Below are 18,211 nucleotides of genomic sequence, written 5' to 3' on the forward strand. Positions count from 1 at the left end.
TTCTCGGTGAATAATCGGAGAGACACACAGGTGCAGCGGGTAGAGCTTCTGCCTCTCAGCACCAGAGACCCGGTTTCGATCCTGATCTCGGATGCTGTCTGTGCGGAGTTTGCATGTTCTCCCTTTTGCAAGGGTTTCCTCCGGGTTCCTCTCACATTCCAACGAAGTGCGGGTTTGTAGGCTAATTGGCCCTCAGTAAATTGTCCCCTAGTGTGTAGCGAGTGGATGAGAAAGTGGGATAACATAGAACCAGCGTGGACGGGTGATGGATGGTCAGCGTGGACTCGGTGGGATAAAGGTCCTCTTTCCATACTGTATCTCTAAATGCACCAGCTCCAATAATTCCTCTCTCTTCTAAGTTTGGTCCATGCATCTTTATCTCCTCAAATCAAGGCAATGTGAGGCTCCCTACAGAGTTAATTCAGTCTTAATCCTCTTTTGGTGTTTACCCATCCTTAAAGCCCTGTCCCACGGTGTGAGTTCAGTCCAAGGGCTCTCCCGAGTTTAAAAAAAATCAAACTCGTGGTAAGCACGGAGAATGAACGTAGCGGGTACTTCGGAGCTCGGGGACGTCACTTAGCGAAGATTTTTCAACACGATGAAAAATGTCCACGAGAGCCCCGAGTACCGACGAGTGACCATTACGGTAAATCTCCGAGTTCGAATCAGGGCAAACTCGGGAGCTCGTACAGTGGGACAGGCCCTTTACACCACTGAGTCCAATGGTATCGACTTGCTCAGTGAGCAGACATTTCTCACATCCCACCCTGCCGCACTTTCTCCCTGTTTCCTTCCCCAGCTACATGTCTGTGGGCTTATTCTTATCTTTGCTACTGGTGTTGGTACTGTCAGGCGTACCGACATGGAGTGAACTGCTTGGTTTTGCCTGCTCTCCAGGCATGAGTATAATCAAACTGTACACAAGTGTAACAGGAAGTGTTAAGAGCGGCCACGATGGCGCAGCGGTAAAGTTGCTGCCTTACAGCGCTGGAGACCCGGGTCGATGCTGACCACGGGTGCTGTCTGTACGGAGTTTGTACGTTCTCCCCGTGGGTTTTCTCCATGATCTTTGATTTCCTCCCACACTCCAAAGGCGTACAGGTGTGTAGGTTCATTGGCTTGGTGTATGTGTAAAATTGTCCCTAGTGTGTGTAGGATAGTGTTAATGTGCGGAGATCGCTGGTCGACGCGGACTCGGTGGGCCGAAGGGCCTGTTTCCCCGCTGTATCTCTAAACTAAAACTAAAAAAATAACCAGTGTACAAAATATTATGTTCCGTCACAGAGTAGTACAGCACCGAAATAGGTCCTTCGGCCCAACTGTGCTGGATTGATGGAAATGGTCTGAGAACTTGCATAGAGCCATAAAGTCCCAACAGCACAGGAACAGGCCATTCGGCCCACCCCATCCATGTCAACCTGCCAGACCAGGTTGGTCTCATAGAGTGATACAGTGTGGAAACAAGCCCTTCGACCCAACTTGCCCACACTGGCCAACATGTCCTAGCTACACTAGTCCCACCTGCCCGCGTTTGGTCCATATCCCTCCAAACCTGTCCTATCCATGTACCTGTCTAACTGTTTCTTAAATGTTGGTATAGGCCCAGCCTCAACTACCTCCTCTGGCAGCTTGTTCCATACACCCACCACCCTTTGTGTGGAAACGTTACCCCTCAAATTCCTATTAAATCTTTTTCCCTTCACCTTAAACCTCGATTCACCCACTCTGGGCAAGAGACTTTTGTGCATCGACCTGATTTATATCTCTCATGATCTTATTCAAATCTATAAGATCACCCCACATCCTCCTGCGCTACAAGGAATAGTCCCAGCCTACTCAACCTCTCACTATTGCTCAGACCATCTAGCCCTGGCAACATCCTCATAATTCTTCTCTGAACCCTTTCTAGCTTGACAAGATCTTTCCTATAACATGGTGCCCAGAACTGAACACAATACTCTAAATGTAGCCTCACCGACGTCTTATACAACTGCAACATGACCTCCCAACTTTTATACTCAATACTTTGACTGATGAAGGCCAATGTGCCAAATGCCTTTTTGACCACCCTATCAACCTGTCACCACCTTCAAGGAACCAGGCACCTGTACTCCTAGATCCCTGCTCTACAACACTCCCCATATGCCTACTGGTCCTGGCCTTGTTAGATGTCTTAAAATGCAGCACTTCACATTTCTCTGTAGATGTATCTCATTTGTCCACGCTTGGTCCATATCCCTCTAAACCTTTCCTGTATTTGTCCAAATATACTTCAAATACTGTTATTGCACGTGCCTCAAACATGTCCCATGGCAATTCCTTCCATATACCCTATGTGTGAAAAAGTTGCTCTGCACGTTCCTATTAATTCTTTCCCCTCTCTTAAACCTATGCCCTTTCTTTCATGATTCCCCAACCCTGGGCTCTGTCCCTATCTACGAGCCTCATGATTTTATACACCTCTATATGATCACTCTGCGCTCCAAGGAATAAAGTCCTAGCCTGCCCAACCTCTCCCTCTCACCCAGTGGGCATAATAATCTCCTGTGTTAGAAGAAAGTTAGTGAATTCCAGTCGAGACAGTGGTGATAAACAGATGACCCTGATGTCTGTGTTGAATGGAGTTGAGGAGGCTTGAATAAAGTCACCATGTGATGACACACAGGCTTAAACCAGTCCGTTTTTCAACAGGCCCATGGGATGGGTTGTATGGGTCACAGTGAGTAAGCCTGAGGAAGAGACTATGAACTATCTCCTCTGCCAAACACTTGGTATCCCAGCTGACCCTATTACAACTCTGGGCCGCACGGTAGAGCAGCGGTAGAGTTGCTGCCTTACAGCGCCAGAGACCCGGTTCGATCCCGACTACTGGCTCTATCTATACAAAGTTTGCACCTTCTCCCCATGTCCAGCGTGGGATTTCTCCGGGTGCACTGGTTTCCCCGCAGACTCCAAAGACTTACAGGTTTGTAGGTGAATTGGCTTTGCTTAAAGATTGTAATTTGTCCCTAGTGCGAAGGATGGTGCTCGTGTACGAGATCGCTGGTTGGCGCAGACTCAGTGGGCCGAAGGGTCTGTTTCCACGCTGTATCTCTAAACTAAACTAAACTAATCTTCCACACAATAAGAAAAGAACAATGAGGGGAAATATGGACACATATTTGTAGGTTAATTGGTCTCCATAAAATTGCCTCTAATGTGTAGGGAATGGAAGCGAAAGTGGGATAACATAAACAGGCCGTTCGGCCCACTGAGTCCATGCTAACCATCGAGTGTGAACAGGTGATCAATGGTCAGCATACTCAGGGGGCCAAATGGCCTGCTTCCATGCTGTATCTCTGAACTCTAAATTGGAGTGCCAGCAATCTGAAGTTGGAAAGACAAAAAGGAAAAACAGGGAGATTACGCAGTTCTAGAGAATGTAATCAGAGACCTCTCTCCCTGCCAATAATAATTTACGATAATGCTTGGGCTTAACATGAGTTGAGTGTTTGATGCAGCTCTTGATGGTCTGTTTCAACTCCAAATGGCTCTGTGTGTGTGGTTGGTTTGAATTGATGAGTGTGGCTTCACCCTCCATCGAGAACGTAATGGGATCTCACGTGGATCTGATCTGGCTCTTGGCCTCTCATTGGGAACCTTGTGCTTGAGATGCGTGCCAAGAACACGTTGTGCTGCTCGTTATGGCATAGTTGCATCTTGGAGACTCTTACTGCGTCCCAAGTTCAGCAGCATCTTCTGGGAGAAGGTATAGAGGCGGCACGGTGGTAGAGTTGCTGGCTCACAGCGCCAGAGATCCGGGTTCCATACAGTCGATGGGTGCTGTCTGTATAGATTTCCGGGTGATCCAGTTTCCTCCCACATCCCAAAGACATGAGAGTTAGTCAGTTAATTGGCTTCTGTAAATTGTTCTGAGCATGTAGGATAGAACTGGTCTACGGAGGGACAAGGGGCCTGTCTCCGCGCTGTATCTCTAAACTAAACTATATCCAGATGGACTGAGGCCAAGATATAACGATGTTACTAAAACAATGGCCCAGCGGGTAGAGCTGCTCTCTCACAACGCCAGAGACCCCGATTTGATCCTGACCTCGGGTGCTGTCTGTGCGGAGTTTGCATGATCCCCCTGTGATCGTGTGGCTTCCTCCGGGTGCTCCGGTTTCCTCCCACATCCCAAAGATGTGCAGGTTTGTAAATTAATTGGGTGAGCAAGTGAGAACTAGTGTGAATGGGTGATCGATGGTCTGCGCGCTCGGTGGGCTGAAGGGTCTGTTTTCATGCTGTATTTCTCAACCAACGTAAACTAAACCAAGAAAGCTCAGCCGCACCATCTGTGGCTACGTCCAACCCAACTCAAGGTGAACATTGACTCTTCAGGGAAGCAAATGGAGGAACTGATGAGAAAGAAGCTAGAGGTTTGGACCAGTAAGGCTCAATGGAATGACAGGCAAGGAGAGGTGAAGAAATACAGTGACACTGAAAGGCTGAAGTATATTTATTTCAAAAGAGGTGAAGGAGTTTAGTTTAGTTTAGTTTAGTTTAGAGATACAGCGAGGAAGTAGGCACTTCGGCCCACCGAGTCCGCACCGCCCAGCGATCCCCGCACACTGACACTATCCTACACGCACTAGGGACAATTTACATTTATACCAAGCCAATTAACCTGCAAACCTGTACGTCTTTGGAGTGTGGGAGGGAACCGAAGATCTCTGAGAAAACCAAGCAGGTCACGGGGAGAACGTACAAACTCCGTACAGACAGCACCCGCAGTCGGGATCGACCCCAGTTCCATGGCGCTGTAAAGCAGCAACGCTACTGCTGCGCCACCGTGCCGCCCTATGAGTTGCGCTGCTAATCAGGGGGACCGTCGCGATGGCACTCAGAGAGAACGTACTGGAGGGTTCGCCCGCTGAGGCGAGACGGGTAGAGCTCAGAAGTCAGAAAGGTGCAAGCACTGCAGTGGGGTTGTGGGAAAAGTCGATGAACTTCGAGCCTTCATCGGTGGTTGGGACGATGATGCTGTGGCAGGGATGATGTGACAAGGACGCATCAGGCAGCTCAACCTGTCAATGTTTCACACCTGATAGAGAGTGGACGCAAAAGAGGTGGAGGAGTTGTGTTGCTAACCACGGAGTGTATCATAGTATAGACAATAGACAACAGGTGCAGGAGAATAAAAATTTATTAAAAAAAATTCTCTTCCACCGTAACACCAGCCAAGCTCATGTCCCAGCACATGGTGTTCCCTTCCCAGATTGGACTATCCATATGTTGTTTCAGGAAACCCTCTTGGATACGCCCCACAAATGTTGCCCCATCTATTGCCTTTGACATTGAGCGAGATCCAGTCAATACTGGGGGAAGTTGAAGTCACCCACAAAGACACCCCTAATGCTCAGGCAACTTTTGCTAATCCCTCTACAGATTTGCTCCTCTATCTGCCGCTGGCTAGTGGGGGACCTGCAGTTCAATCCCATTGGAATGCTTGCACCTTTTAAGAATAAGGAGTAAGCCATTTAGAACGGAGATGAGGAAAAACTTTTTCACATAGAGGGTTGTGAACCTGGAATTCTCTGCCTCAGAAGGCAGTGGAGGCCAATTCTCTGTATGCCTTCAAGAGAGTTGGATAGAGCCCTTAAAGATAGCGGAGTCAGGAGATATGGGGAGAAGGCAGGAATGGAGTTCAGAGTGTGGATGATCAACCATGATCACAGTGAAAGGTGGTGCTGGCTCGAAGGGCCGAATGGCCTACTCCTGCACCTGTTGTCTATTGCCTTTTTTTAAATAAATTTTTATTAGAGGCATCTGCATATCATAATCCAAACCAGTACAGACTTTGTTTAATGGTTACATATTAAATATCCAGGTTTCCAGGGACCTAGTTACCAAAGTAGCTGGGATCCTCCTTTATCGGTTACATATTAACATTGCCTCTAATTATTTATTTATATTTATAGATAGAAGAAAAGAAAGAAAGAGAGAAAGAAAGAAAGAAATTAGAAAAATAGAATAAACTATTAATAACACAACTTGGGAGATCGGTCCGTAGGTCAGAGATCATATTCTAATGAATAATTCTGGTTTGTCAATTAAGACATATCTAATTTTTTCCAAATGTAAGGTCTCCGGCATCTCCATAATCCACATCTTGATTGTGGGGGTTGTTGGGTTTTTCCAAAATGTTAATATCAGTTTTTTTCCCAATTATTGTACTGTAATCAAGGAAATTTATTTGGTTTATTGTGAGTTTTAGGTAATGTTCTGATATGCCCAATATTATTAATTTGGGGTCGGGATCAATTTGGATATTAACGACCACAGAGATTATTTTAAAAATATCCATCCAGTAATTTTTAATTTTAAAACAGTTTACAAAAGTAGGAGTTAAGTTAGCCATTTGGCATTGACATTTATCACAGATGGAAGAGAATTTTTGGGATAGTGATCAGTTTTAAGATTGTTTTGAATAGGGATAGGTTTGGACCTTGGGGGAAAGTAGTAGATTGCAGTGAGGCAAATGTCATTAACAGGCAGGAGACATGAAGAGTACATTGGGGCCAGTTGTTATTGGGTACGTCCACATCTGACATGTGGAGTTGTGTAAAGACCAGTTGGTCAACGTCAGGAATGAGTAGGTTAACCTGTGATGAGCGTTTGTCGGCTCTGGCCTGTACTCGCTGGAGTTTAGAAGAATGAGGGGAGACCTCATTGAAACTTGCAGAATAGTGAAAGGCTCAGTTAAAGTGGATGTGGAGAGGATGTTTCCACTCGTGGGAGAGTCTAGGACTAGAGCTCATCGCCTCAGAATTAAAGGATGTTCTTTTAGGAAGGAGATGAGAAGATATTTCTTTAGCCAGAGGGTGGTGAATCTGTGGAATACTCCGCCACAGAAGGCTGTGGAGGCCAAGTCAGTGGATATTTTTAAGGCAGAGATGGATATATTCTTGATTAGTATAAGTGTCAGAGGTTATGGGGAGAAGGCAAGAGAATGGGTTAGACAGGGGAGATAGATCAGCCATGATCGAATGGCGGTGTAGACTTGACAGGCAGAATGGCCTAATTCTACTCCTATGACTTATAACATGACTGGCATGTTTCAGTAAGGAGAAACAATAAGGATGGCAAAAGTGTGGGAATCTTGGATGTCCAAAGAGGTGGTAAATTTGATCAAAAAGGAAAAGGAACCAAATGCAAGGTTCAAGAAGATGAAATCAGACAGGGGCTTTGTTGAATATAAATAATGTAGGAAAGAACTGAAGCGAGTGATTAGAAGGGCCAAATGTGGCCCCAAAATGGCTTTGGTGAGTCAGATTAAAGAAAATCCCAAGGCTTTTTATACCTACATTAAAAACAAGGGGGTAACCAGGGAGAAGGTAAATCCACTCAGGGCAAAGGAAGGGCTTTGTGCTTGGAGTCTGGGATGTTGGTGAGGTACTAAATGAGTACTTTGTATTTGTTTTCACCAAGAAGGACATGGAGATCAGTGTGGAGAATATTAAATGGAGGAGATGTTGGGGTTCTTGAAGAGCAGTAAGGTGGATATATCCCCAGGACCCGATGGGACTTATCCCAAATTATTGAGAGGCAAGAGCAAATTATCCAGAACCTTGATGAAGATCTTTGTTTCTTGTTTAACCACAGACCAGGTCCCACAGGACTGGAGATAAGCTAATATTCTTCTTTTGTTCAAGAAGCAGAGGTGAGAGAATCCAGGGAAACCTAGAAACATAGAAAATATGTGCAGGAGTAGGCCATTCGGCCCTTCGAGCCTGCACCGCCATTCAATATGATCATGGCTGATCATCCAACTCAGTATCCTGTACCTGCCTTCTCTCCATACCCCCTGATCCCTTTAGCCACAAGGTCCACATCTAACTCCCTCTTAAATATAGCCAATGAACTGGCCTCAACTACCTTCTGTGGCAGAGGATTCCAGAGATTCACCACTCTCTGTGTGAAAAATGTTTTTCTCATCTCGGTCCTAAAAGATTTCCCCCTTATCCTTAAACTGTGACCCCTTGTTCTGGACTTCCCCAACATCGGGAACAATCTTCCTGCATCTAGCCTGTCCAACACCTTAAGAATTTTGTAAGTTTCTATAAGATCCCCCCTCGATCTTCTAAATTCTAGCGAGTACAAGCCGAGTCTATCCAGACTTTCTTCATATGAACGTACTGCCATCCCAGGAATCAGTCTGGTGAACCTTCTCTGTACTCCCTCTAGGGCAAGAATGTCTTTCCTCAGATTAGGGAATTATAGGCTGTTGTACCTCAAGTCTGTGGTGGGGAAGATAATGGAGAGGACTCTTTGGGATAGCATTTAGTCCCATTTGGTTGAGAATAGATTAGTTAGCGAGAGCCAGCTTGTCGTGTCTTACTAACTTGATCGAGTTTTTTGTGGATGTGACAATGGTGATGGATGGGGTGGGGTGATGGGTGTTGCCTACATAGATTTTAGTAAGACATTTAATAAACTCCGCCACGGTAGATGATCCAAAATATTAAGAAGCATTGGATTAACAGTGACTTGATCACATGGATATGGATCATAATGGCTTACTGGTGGGAGGCAGACAATAGACTGGAGGTCTGTGACCAATGAAGTTCTTCAGGGCTGTTCTGGGAGCTCTGGTGTTTGTGATATATATAAATAACTTGGAGGTAAGCATTGTGAGTTTACCGTTGACACCAACATTGTTCGGGTCGCAGACTGTGAGGAAGACTGTCAAAGTACACAGCGGGATATAGATTAACTAGAGAAATGGGTGGGGAAATGGCACAGGGAGGTGAATCCGAGCAGGTGGGAGATGTCGCACTTTGGGAGGTTGAATGCGAGGGGAAAATGTACAATTAATGGCAACACCCGAAACAGCATTGATGGACAGAGGGATCTTGGGGTCCAGGCCACAGCTTCCTGAAAGTGGCAACACAAGTAGATAGAGTGGTAAAGAAGCCAAATAGTATGCTTGTTTTCATAGGTCGGGGTATTGAGTATAAGAAGTCAATAGACAATAGGTGCAGGAGTAGGCCATTCAGCCCTTTGAGCCAGCACTGCCATTCAATGTGATCATGGCTGATCATCCCCAATCAGTACCCCGTTCCTGCCTTCTCCCCATATCCCCTGACACCGCTATTTTTTAAGAGCTCTGTCTAGCTCTCTCTTGAAAGCATCCAGAGAACCTGCCTCCACCGCCCTCTGAGGCAGAGAATTCCACAGACTCACCACTCTCTGTGAGAAAAAGTGTTTACTCGTCTCCATTCTAAATGGCTTACACCTTATTCTTAAACTGTGCCCCCTGGTTCTGGACTACCCCAACATCAGGAACATATTTCCTGCTTCTAGCGTGTCCAAGCCCTTAACAATGTTAAATGTTTCAATGAGATACCCTCTCATCCTTCTAAACTGAAAGGGGAGAAGAGGGAGAGGCCAGGGTAAGACTGGTCCTTGTTTGTGCTGGCGGCCTTGCCGAGGCAGCGTGAAGTGTAGATGGAGACAGTGGATGGGAGGCTGGTTTGTGTGATGAACTGGGCTACATCCACAACACTTGCTGTCGTGGATGGACTTTTTTATAACCTAATCGTACCAGCACGTATTGTCCAACCTTACATAAATTTGGCATATCCCCAAATGGCTCGGGTGGCAAAGCGTTAGAGTTGCTGCCTCACAGCGCCAGAGACCCGGGTTCGATCCTGACTGCGGTTGCTGTTTGTACGGAGCTGGGTATGTTTTCCCCATGACCTCGTGGGTTTTCTCCGGGTGCTCTGGTTTCCTCCCACACTCCAAAGACGTGCAGGTTTGTAGGTTAATTGACTTCAGTAAAAATAGTGAATGGTCCCCAGTGTGTTGCATAGTGCCAGTGTACAGGGTGATCACTGGTCGGCGCGGACTCGGTGGGCCGAAGGGCCTGTTTCTGCGCTAAATTGCTGAAGTCTGAGACTCCGACCAACTGAATCGGGATCATGTTGGACAATATTTGCCAGATTCCAGGAACCACTCCAGGAAACATTCCATGGATATCGAGTAAACGGGCTGTAATGTGAGAAGGATTGCAAGCTATCCGAAATCATAATCAACGAAAATCTGAGCAGTCCTTGTATTGGAGAAACTACTAAAGAAATGCTGCTGCATATTTTGCTTGGCCATGGAATGAAGTTAACAGCACTCACTTATTTATGTTATTCTAAGTAGCTTTTGAACGACGTGTGTGCTGGACTGTTTAAATCTGAAGTGCATTCACCCGTCAACTGTTTAAAACTTACATTCTTTTAAGATGCAGTTATGATAAGCTGCTATTTCAAAATTAAGTATGAACATTTCACAAGCAGATCAGCGAAACCAAATCTGTCTTTGATTGTAGCATGAGCCATTCAGAGTCAGCTGTGTTTCGATTGAAAGTGACATCATCCTGACCGCAGGCGCTGTCTGCTGTGGAGTTTGTTCACGTTCGCCCTGTGACTGCAGTGGGTTTCCTCTGGGTGCTCAGGCTTCCCCCCTTATCCTAAAAGACGTGCGGGTTTGTAGGTCAATCGGCCCTCTGTAAATCGCCCCCTGGTGTGTAGGAAGTGGATGAGAAAGCGAGGTAACTCGGAAGTAGTGTGACCGGCTGATTGCTGGTTGCCGCTGGACCGAGGTTTCCACGCTGTATCTCTACAAAGATGGATGAGAAGTAGATTAATGTAGGAAGGAACTGCAGGTGCTGGTTTACACCGAAGGAAGACACAAATTGCTGGAATAACTCTCAGGGATAGCAGCATCTCTGGAGAAAAGGAATGGGATGTTGTTTGTGTCCAGCATTTTGTGTTTATCTTCGGTGAGAAATAGTTTAGTTTAGTTTAGAGATACAGAATGGAAACAAGTCCTTCAGTCCATTGAGTCCATGCTGACCTCCGACCTCCGCTCACATTAGTTCTATGTTTACACACTTTTTCAATATTCACCAATATCATTCTATTGGAAGTCTAAAGGGCCTGTCCCACTGTACGAGGTAATACAAGAGCTCTCCCGAGTTTAAAAAAAAATCAGACTCGTGGTAAGCACGTAGAATGTACGTAGCGGCTACGTCAGAACTTGGGACGTCTCTTAGCGGCTCGTAACGCTAACGGCAGGTACTCGGGAAACGCGGTAAGCTCGTAAAGTTTTTTCAACATGTTGAAAAATGTCCACGAGAGCCCCGAGTACCTACAAGCGGCCATTACCGTAATTCTCCGAGTTCGAATCGGGGGAAACTCGGGAGAACTCTTGAATTAGCTCGTACAGTGGGACAGCCCCTTTGCTTATTTCTTTTCTGTTAATATCATTATTCTGACAAAGCGAATCGATTAAACATTTGTGTGAGGTTTTTCACTGTCAAACAGAACGGTTGACCCGTTTGTTATTTTCCTTCCCAACAGTTCAAGTCGTCGCCCAGCAAGAAGGTGTCGGTAGCGGGTTGGATGGTGGTTCTCCCCGAAGACCCCGAACACCCAGATATCTTCCAGCTGAGTGACCCGGATAAAGGTGAGCACAAGGTTTCACCGGGACATCCCTCAGGCACCCCGGCACAGTAGGCTGAGCTGGCTTCAATCCTCTCCTCCGTGGCTGACCGCATGGAATTTGCAAGTTCTGCTCATACCACCGCTGCACCAGTTTTATCCCACCTCCCCAAAACATGCGGGTCACAGGTTAATTGGCCACTGTAAGCGGCCCCCAGGGTACAGGGCGACACTGTGGTGCAGTGGTAGAGATGTTGTCTTACAGACCATGGTTGAACCATGGTTCAATCCTGACTACGGGTGCTGTCTGTACGGGGTTTGTACGTTCTCCTTGTGACGGCGTGGGTTTTCTCTGGGTGCTCCCGTTTCCTCCCACACTCCAAAGAAGTACAGGTTTGTTGGATAATTGGTTTCAGTAAAATTGTGCATTGGCGCTTAATGTGCGGCAGTCGCTGGTCGGTGCAGACTCGGTGGGCCAAAGGGCCTGTTTCCACACTGTATCACTAAACTCAACTCAACTAAGGTGAGTAGTGGAATCTGGAAGTTTGTGTGAATGTTGGGAGCATGGTTGCACAAGATGTTGGTGAGGCTGCAGAGAGTCATAGTCAATGAGTTGTAGAAACAGGCACCTCGGCCCAACTTGTCCACACCGGCCAACATGTCTCAGCTACACTAGTCCCACCTGCCTGCGCTTGGTCCATATCCCTCCAAACTTGTCCTATCCATTTACCTGTCTTAACTGTTTCTTAAACGTTGGGATAGTCCCAGCCTCAACCTCCTCCTCTGGCAGATCGTTCCACACACCCACCACCCTTTGTGTGAAAAAGTTACCCCTAAGATTCCCATTAAATCTTTTCCCCTTCACCTTGAACCTATGTCCTCAGGTCCTCAATTCCACTACTCTGGGCAAGAGACTCTATGCATCTACCCGATCTATTCCTCTCATGATTTTATACATCTAATCCTCCTGCGCTCCATGGAATAGAGACCCAGCCTACTGAACCTCTCCCTGTAGCTCACACCCTCTAGTCCTAGCAACATCCTCGTCAATCTTAATTTGGAGTATTTAGTTCAGTTTTTGCCACACTGCAAGAAGAAGGATGTAATTAAGTTGGAAAGAGTGCAGAGAAGATTTCCGAGAATGTTGCCTGGAGGCTGAGGGATGATCTGACAGAGATGTATAAAATAGGGGAATAGATAGGGTGAGTCTTTTCCCTCGGGTAGGGGAAATCAAAAACGAAAGGACATATGGTTAAGGTGAGCCTGAAAGGTCCCAACACAAAACGTCCCCTCAGTTTAGTTTAGTTTATTGTCACATGTATTGAGATAAAGTGAAAAGCTTTTTTGTTGCGTGCTATCCAGTCAGCAGAAAGACTGTACATGATTCCAATCGAGCTACCCACAATGAGCAGATACAGGATGAAGGGAATAACATTTAGTGCAAGATAAAGTCAAGTAAACTCTGATTAAACGTAGTCCAAGGGTCTCCAATGAGGTAGATAGTAGCCTAGGACCACTCTCTAATTGTTGATAGAATGGTTCAGTTGCCTGATAACAGCTGGGAAGAAACTGTCCCTGAATCTAGAGGTGTGTGTTTTCACACTTCAGTACCTCTTGCCCGATGGGAGAGGGGAGAAGAGGGAGTGACCGGGGTGCGACTGGTCCTTGATTATGCTGCTGGCCTTGCCGAGGAAGTGTGAGGTGTAGATGGAGTCAATGGAAGAGAGGGTGGTTTGTGTCCGTGTTCTGCAGAGTTGCTGAGTTACTCGAGCATTTTGTGTCGTTTTTGGTAAAACATCACCTGCATTTCCATCTGTCACATGTGATTTACTAAATCGTACCAAACTGGTGTAAACAGAGTAAAATATTTTAAATAGTGTCTTTTGTTGTCACATCTCTGAAGCTGGTCATGTCACAGCACTTAAGTGATTGGTATAGTTTAGTTTAGAGATACAGCATAGAAACAAGCCTTTCGGCCCACCGATTCCATGTCGACCATCGATCACCTGTTAGCATTGTTTCTATGTTATCCCACTTTCTCATTCACTCCCTGACAAATGCCAAATAACCAACAAACCCGCACGTCTTTGGGATGTGAGAGGAAACCAGATCACCTGGAGGAAACCAACGCGATCACAGGGAGAAGGTGCAAACTCCACACAAACAGCACACGAGCTCAGGATCGAACCCAGGTTTCTGACGCTGTAGGGCGGCGGCTGTACCAACTGCGCCACTGTGCCACCCATGTAAAAGCAACTGCTGTTGTTCTAATGATGTGTCTGCTTCCATTGACAGGAAATGTTTACAAGTTCCAGACCAGCTCCCGGTTTCATGCTATACTGTGGCACAAGCACTTGGATGATGCTTGCAAGAGCAACAGGCCACTGGTAGGTGGGCAGATGCCTTCACTCTGAAGCATAACGCAAGTGCACACTAGGAATTACTTACAGAGAGCCAAACAGCCTTTTCAGACTGCGGAATTAATTGACAAATGGTCATAAGTGATAGGAGCGGAATTAGGCCATTCGGCCCATCAAGTCTACTCTGCCATTCAATCATGGCTGATTTAACTCTCCCTCCTAACCCCATTGTACTGCCTTCTCCCCATAACCCTGACACCCTGTTGAAATACATGAGACATGATGCAGGATTTTAATACCCATTAGCGATCATGAATTTATTTTTTATTGCATTTGAACGTCATGCAGATGTGGACTAGATATCTGGAATACAACCATACAGATGTAGATAGCTGGAAACAGCTGTCAGAGGAGATAGTCAAGGCATATGACACTTCGACGGGAACATGGTTATGAAAGATTTAGAGAGATATGGGTCAAATGCAGGCAAATGGGACTAGTTTAGATGGGGCTGAAGTCTGAAGAAGGGTCTCGACCCGAAACATCGCCCATTCCTTATCTCCATGGATGCTGCCCGTCCCGCTGAGTTACTCCGCCATTTTGTGTCTACCTTTAGATGGGGCTTCTTGCTTCGCATGGATGAGTTGGGCCGAATGGCATTTTTTCTGTCCTGTATGTCTCCAAAATGAAGGGGTTAGGAGAAGCAACAGCAAAGATTAACCGCTTCCCTCCCATCTGCTTGCAGTTACCCACCAACCTTATGTCGTTTGAGTGAACATTTGGAGACCGCACACAAGACGTGATCAAAGTGCCAACCCAAGCAATGGGAAACTAAACTATTAAGTGGATTAAAAACGAGGGAAAGTGAAGAAACAAAAAAAAAACTTACAAGGAATAATTTGCCCGACTGCCAGCGTTGAAAACAGAAGCACTTTTTTTTTGACACTCTTACTACCTGACCCCCCAGAATGATTTTGGTAGGTTTTGAAAAAAAGGATGTGATCCCGGACTGCTCCCGATTACTAGTGTTGGCCGTGGAGATTGGGCAGAGCTTTGTGAAGAGGACAGTGTGACCAAGGAACTGTGTGTGTGTGTGTGTAATGACTGCTGCCGAAAACATTTTTTTTTAAATGTTTGTTTTTTATTCTTAAGCTGCTTTATCGTGAACAATTTTTTAGCCCATGTTGGGTATTAACTTTCTTATGCACAAATCAAGATACTACTGACAGTATTAACAGGCTGCGCTGAGTGGTGTTTAAGAGGAGAAAAGAAAAGTCAGTGAACGAGTGTTTTTAACAAAAAAAAAGAAATGCACTGAAGGGGTTAGACGCACTGTCTGCCTCTGCATCGGTGACCAGTACGCGAGTTGTTCCAGCATTTCTTGCATGGTGTACTCATAGTGACTTTTGAGCAAACCCAACAGATATAGGCCCCCACTGCATCCCAGCCCACAATGTTGCTATCAAAGGTAACCTGACCTTGTCTGCCAGTATTCCAAAGAGGTTGGGTTGGTGTTCAGTCCAGCTTATTTTTTCCCAGCAACACGTTGCAACTCAAATCATTCTCTCCACTGGCGTAGACAACATCCGCCATTCTGCCTAAATGCCAATATTTTCTGTTTTGTCCCAGATTTCCATGATTGGAGACTCCTGTATCCTTGTCTTCTGCCATTCTACTGGCTTCCAGCACATCTAATAGTATTTTCAATTCCCCCAGTATCCATTTTGTGGAACCAGTTTGAATGATTTCCACATAATGTGACAGTGTAATCGAGGATATACTTCATTTATGTATTATTTAAAGACTGTAGAAAATAGACAAGGATACAAATCATAAATTGAGTTCACAATCCATGCAAATGAAACTTGAATGGATTTTCATTATTATTTGAAAAGTATTACAACTTGAACATTGTTCCATGCCCATTGTGTTTAACTGCATGTCATCGTTTCCACTTAAAATATTCTATTTATGAAAGATTTTTTTTCCCCCTTCAAATAGTATGTCTGTAACAATTTGGGCACGCCCCAAGGTGACTTCATCCGTTCACACTGAATCACTGGTCCTTCAGTAAACAGGTCAGGTTCCCTATGATGACAAGATATGGGTGGTTTGCGGGCGTTCTGATGGACGCTCTCGTTTTCCGCACCAGAATCACAAGCCTTCCCCACAGCCCTCCCCAAGCATTGTAAAGTAACTTAGAATTAATTAGCGCGTATAACTTAAAGCACCTGCCTACAGATGAAGCTCTGCAAAGAATGATTTCTCGTGTCCCTTCCCCCCCCCAAATCTTCAACGGGGACTAGACCGAGAATGACGATAAGCAAGTGATTTTGCAGCTGGATCGAGAGGAAGATCTTTAAGCTGTCGTTTATTCCTCCCTTTGTTTCAAAAGGTACCTGCAGCAGGCTGATGTAGATTTGAAAGGCCTTTTAGTTTGCTTGGCGTTATTGTGAGTAGTGGGTGTAAAAAATATTACTGGCCGTGTACCTCTGCACTAGTGTTCTCAGTTTTAGACTATGTGCCAAGCCCTGGGTTCTATGGAACCTGCCCCTGCAGACATTTTTTTTTTCCATCTGTTCAGAAGTTCCAGGAGCAGAATTAGGCCATTCAGCCCATCAAATCTACCCTGCCATCCAATGGTGGCTGATCTATCTAATTTTCCCTCTCAACCCCATTTTCCTGTGTTCGCTCCATAACCCCTGACACCCTGTCACAATGTACAGGGCTGAATGCCTACAACAAATGAATGGAAACACGTTAAAACCACTTTAATGGCAATGAAGCATATTACATAGGAAGAATAATGAAGGAACAGGCCATTTGGCCCAACCAAACCATGTTGGTGTGTACACTGTGCTGCCTTCTGTCTGTTTATCTTCTAAATCTATCGGCATAACTCTATATTCCTTCCTCGCTTGTATTTGTCCAGCTTCTCCCTGAATGCATCAGTGCTGTTTGCTTCAATGACTCCTTGTGGAAGCAGACCCCACTGTTGTTTGGGTGAAGGAGGCTCTTCTGATTCTCACGTGGTGTAACGTTTGTTGGTGTTACGTCTTACACGAACATCCTCTAGCTGTGGTCTTTCACTCAAGTGCAGATCCTGATCCAAACCTTGTTTTATGTTGAACACATCAGTTGGATTACCCCTCAGCTTCCTTCATTTCCACCCTGAGATAGGTGAAAGAAAATTCTTACAGGATTATGATACAGCAATCAGACAGTCAATTCCAACAAGACACATGCCATGCATATTTCCCTTGCATGCGATGTACTGCAATAGAACCTGTTAAACTGCAACATGTTAAATTGGTTTTCAAGTGCAGGTTTGCTCTATAACCAGATATGCTACATCTTCCTTTGTGGGCAATGATGGGCTGACTGCAGAAGATGTTTTGTCAGTCTGTGACGCTGTCAGCCACACATTTTAAGAGACATGTTGATGCTTGAATGTTGTCCCAGGTCCCTACGGTGCCATTCTCAACACGACTGCTTCAACCAAGATTCATTGCTTCCCTTCCATTTATTCTGTGCGATTCAATGACCAACCCACGTGTAACTTTCTTTATCCTCAAGGATCATCTGATACTTTAATTCAAGAGTTTATCCAACTTTCATTCACTAAACGTCAGTGTATGCCTCCGTTGCAAGTAAGGATTCACTTGGCATTCAGGCTTGTCAAGGACATCGAGGTACAAATGTGAAGTCTAATTCCTAAAATCTGGTGTGAATCATATTTATTTTAATTAGTTGTTTCCCTATACAGCTGACGTTTGACCCAAACCCGGTTTTGCCTTTGCCCTTGAGTCCATACCTATCTTGGTTTGCTTGGGCAGTGTGGCCACCAACCGCCAATGCTAAATTAGAGCACATTTGTTTGGCTAAGACTAATGCAGAGTCGATCGATGTTACCACTGTAAAGTGACCTGTACATTTTCATACAATTCCAAGGGAAAAATGTTGACTAAGGTCATTCGCATGCCGTCTGTGTTGATGTGGTTTTTATTTTAAATAACTGCTCATTTCTGTTCTAACCACTGAACTAGACTGCTCCATGGATGTTCTTCGCTAAATTATGTTACCTCAGGCTTGTATCAAGTTGCTTTTATGTCAGCTTGTTACATTGATGGCGCAGTCTCATTCACTCAGTAAATAAATTGCTGTTAGAAACGTCTTCCCGTCCTTGCAATGATCTGAATATGTTCTTGGGATCTACGCGTGCATCACATTTTTGTGGATTTGTGACATAGATGTTTTGTTGGAGGAGACTCATTTCAGTCTCAGCTGGGGTGGGAAGCCCTGGAGGGTTCTCTTGTCAGCCCTACACCACTCCACACAAAGGTGGAAAGGATCGCGACAGGTTCAACTCCGGGCCTGGGA

At 45.5% G+C, this 18,211-nt stretch overlaps 1 protein-coding gene across 4 annotated transcripts in view; it reads left to right on the forward strand.

Annotated features, from left to right (window-relative positions):
• Nucleotides 1-16,391, forward strand: part of ralgps1 (Ral GEF with PH domain and SH3 binding motif 1) — a 729,016-nt gene extending 712,625 nt beyond the window's left edge. For all 4 annotated transcript variants that reach the window (XM_033049388.1, XM_033049390.1, XM_033049389.1 and 1 more), the window contains 3 exons: nt 11,391-11,496; nt 13,767-13,858; nt 14,577-16,391. In XM_033049388.1, the coding sequence (XP_032905279.1) occupies nt 11,391-11,496; nt 13,767-13,858; nt 14,577-14,606 (228 nt within the window). In that variant the 3' untranslated portion in view covers nt 14,607-16,391. The remainder of the gene's footprint in view (nt 1-11,390; nt 11,497-13,766; nt 13,859-14,576) is intronic.
• The last annotated feature ends 1,820 nt before the right edge of the window (nt 16,392-18,211 follow it).

This window comes from Amblyraja radiata, chromosome 32, assembly GCF_010909765.2.
Source record: "Amblyraja radiata isolate CabotCenter1 chromosome 32, sAmbRad1.1.pri, whole genome shotgun sequence".
NCBI classification, from domain to species: Eukaryota; Metazoa; Chordata; class Chondrichthyes; order Rajiformes; family Rajidae; genus Amblyraja; species Amblyraja radiata.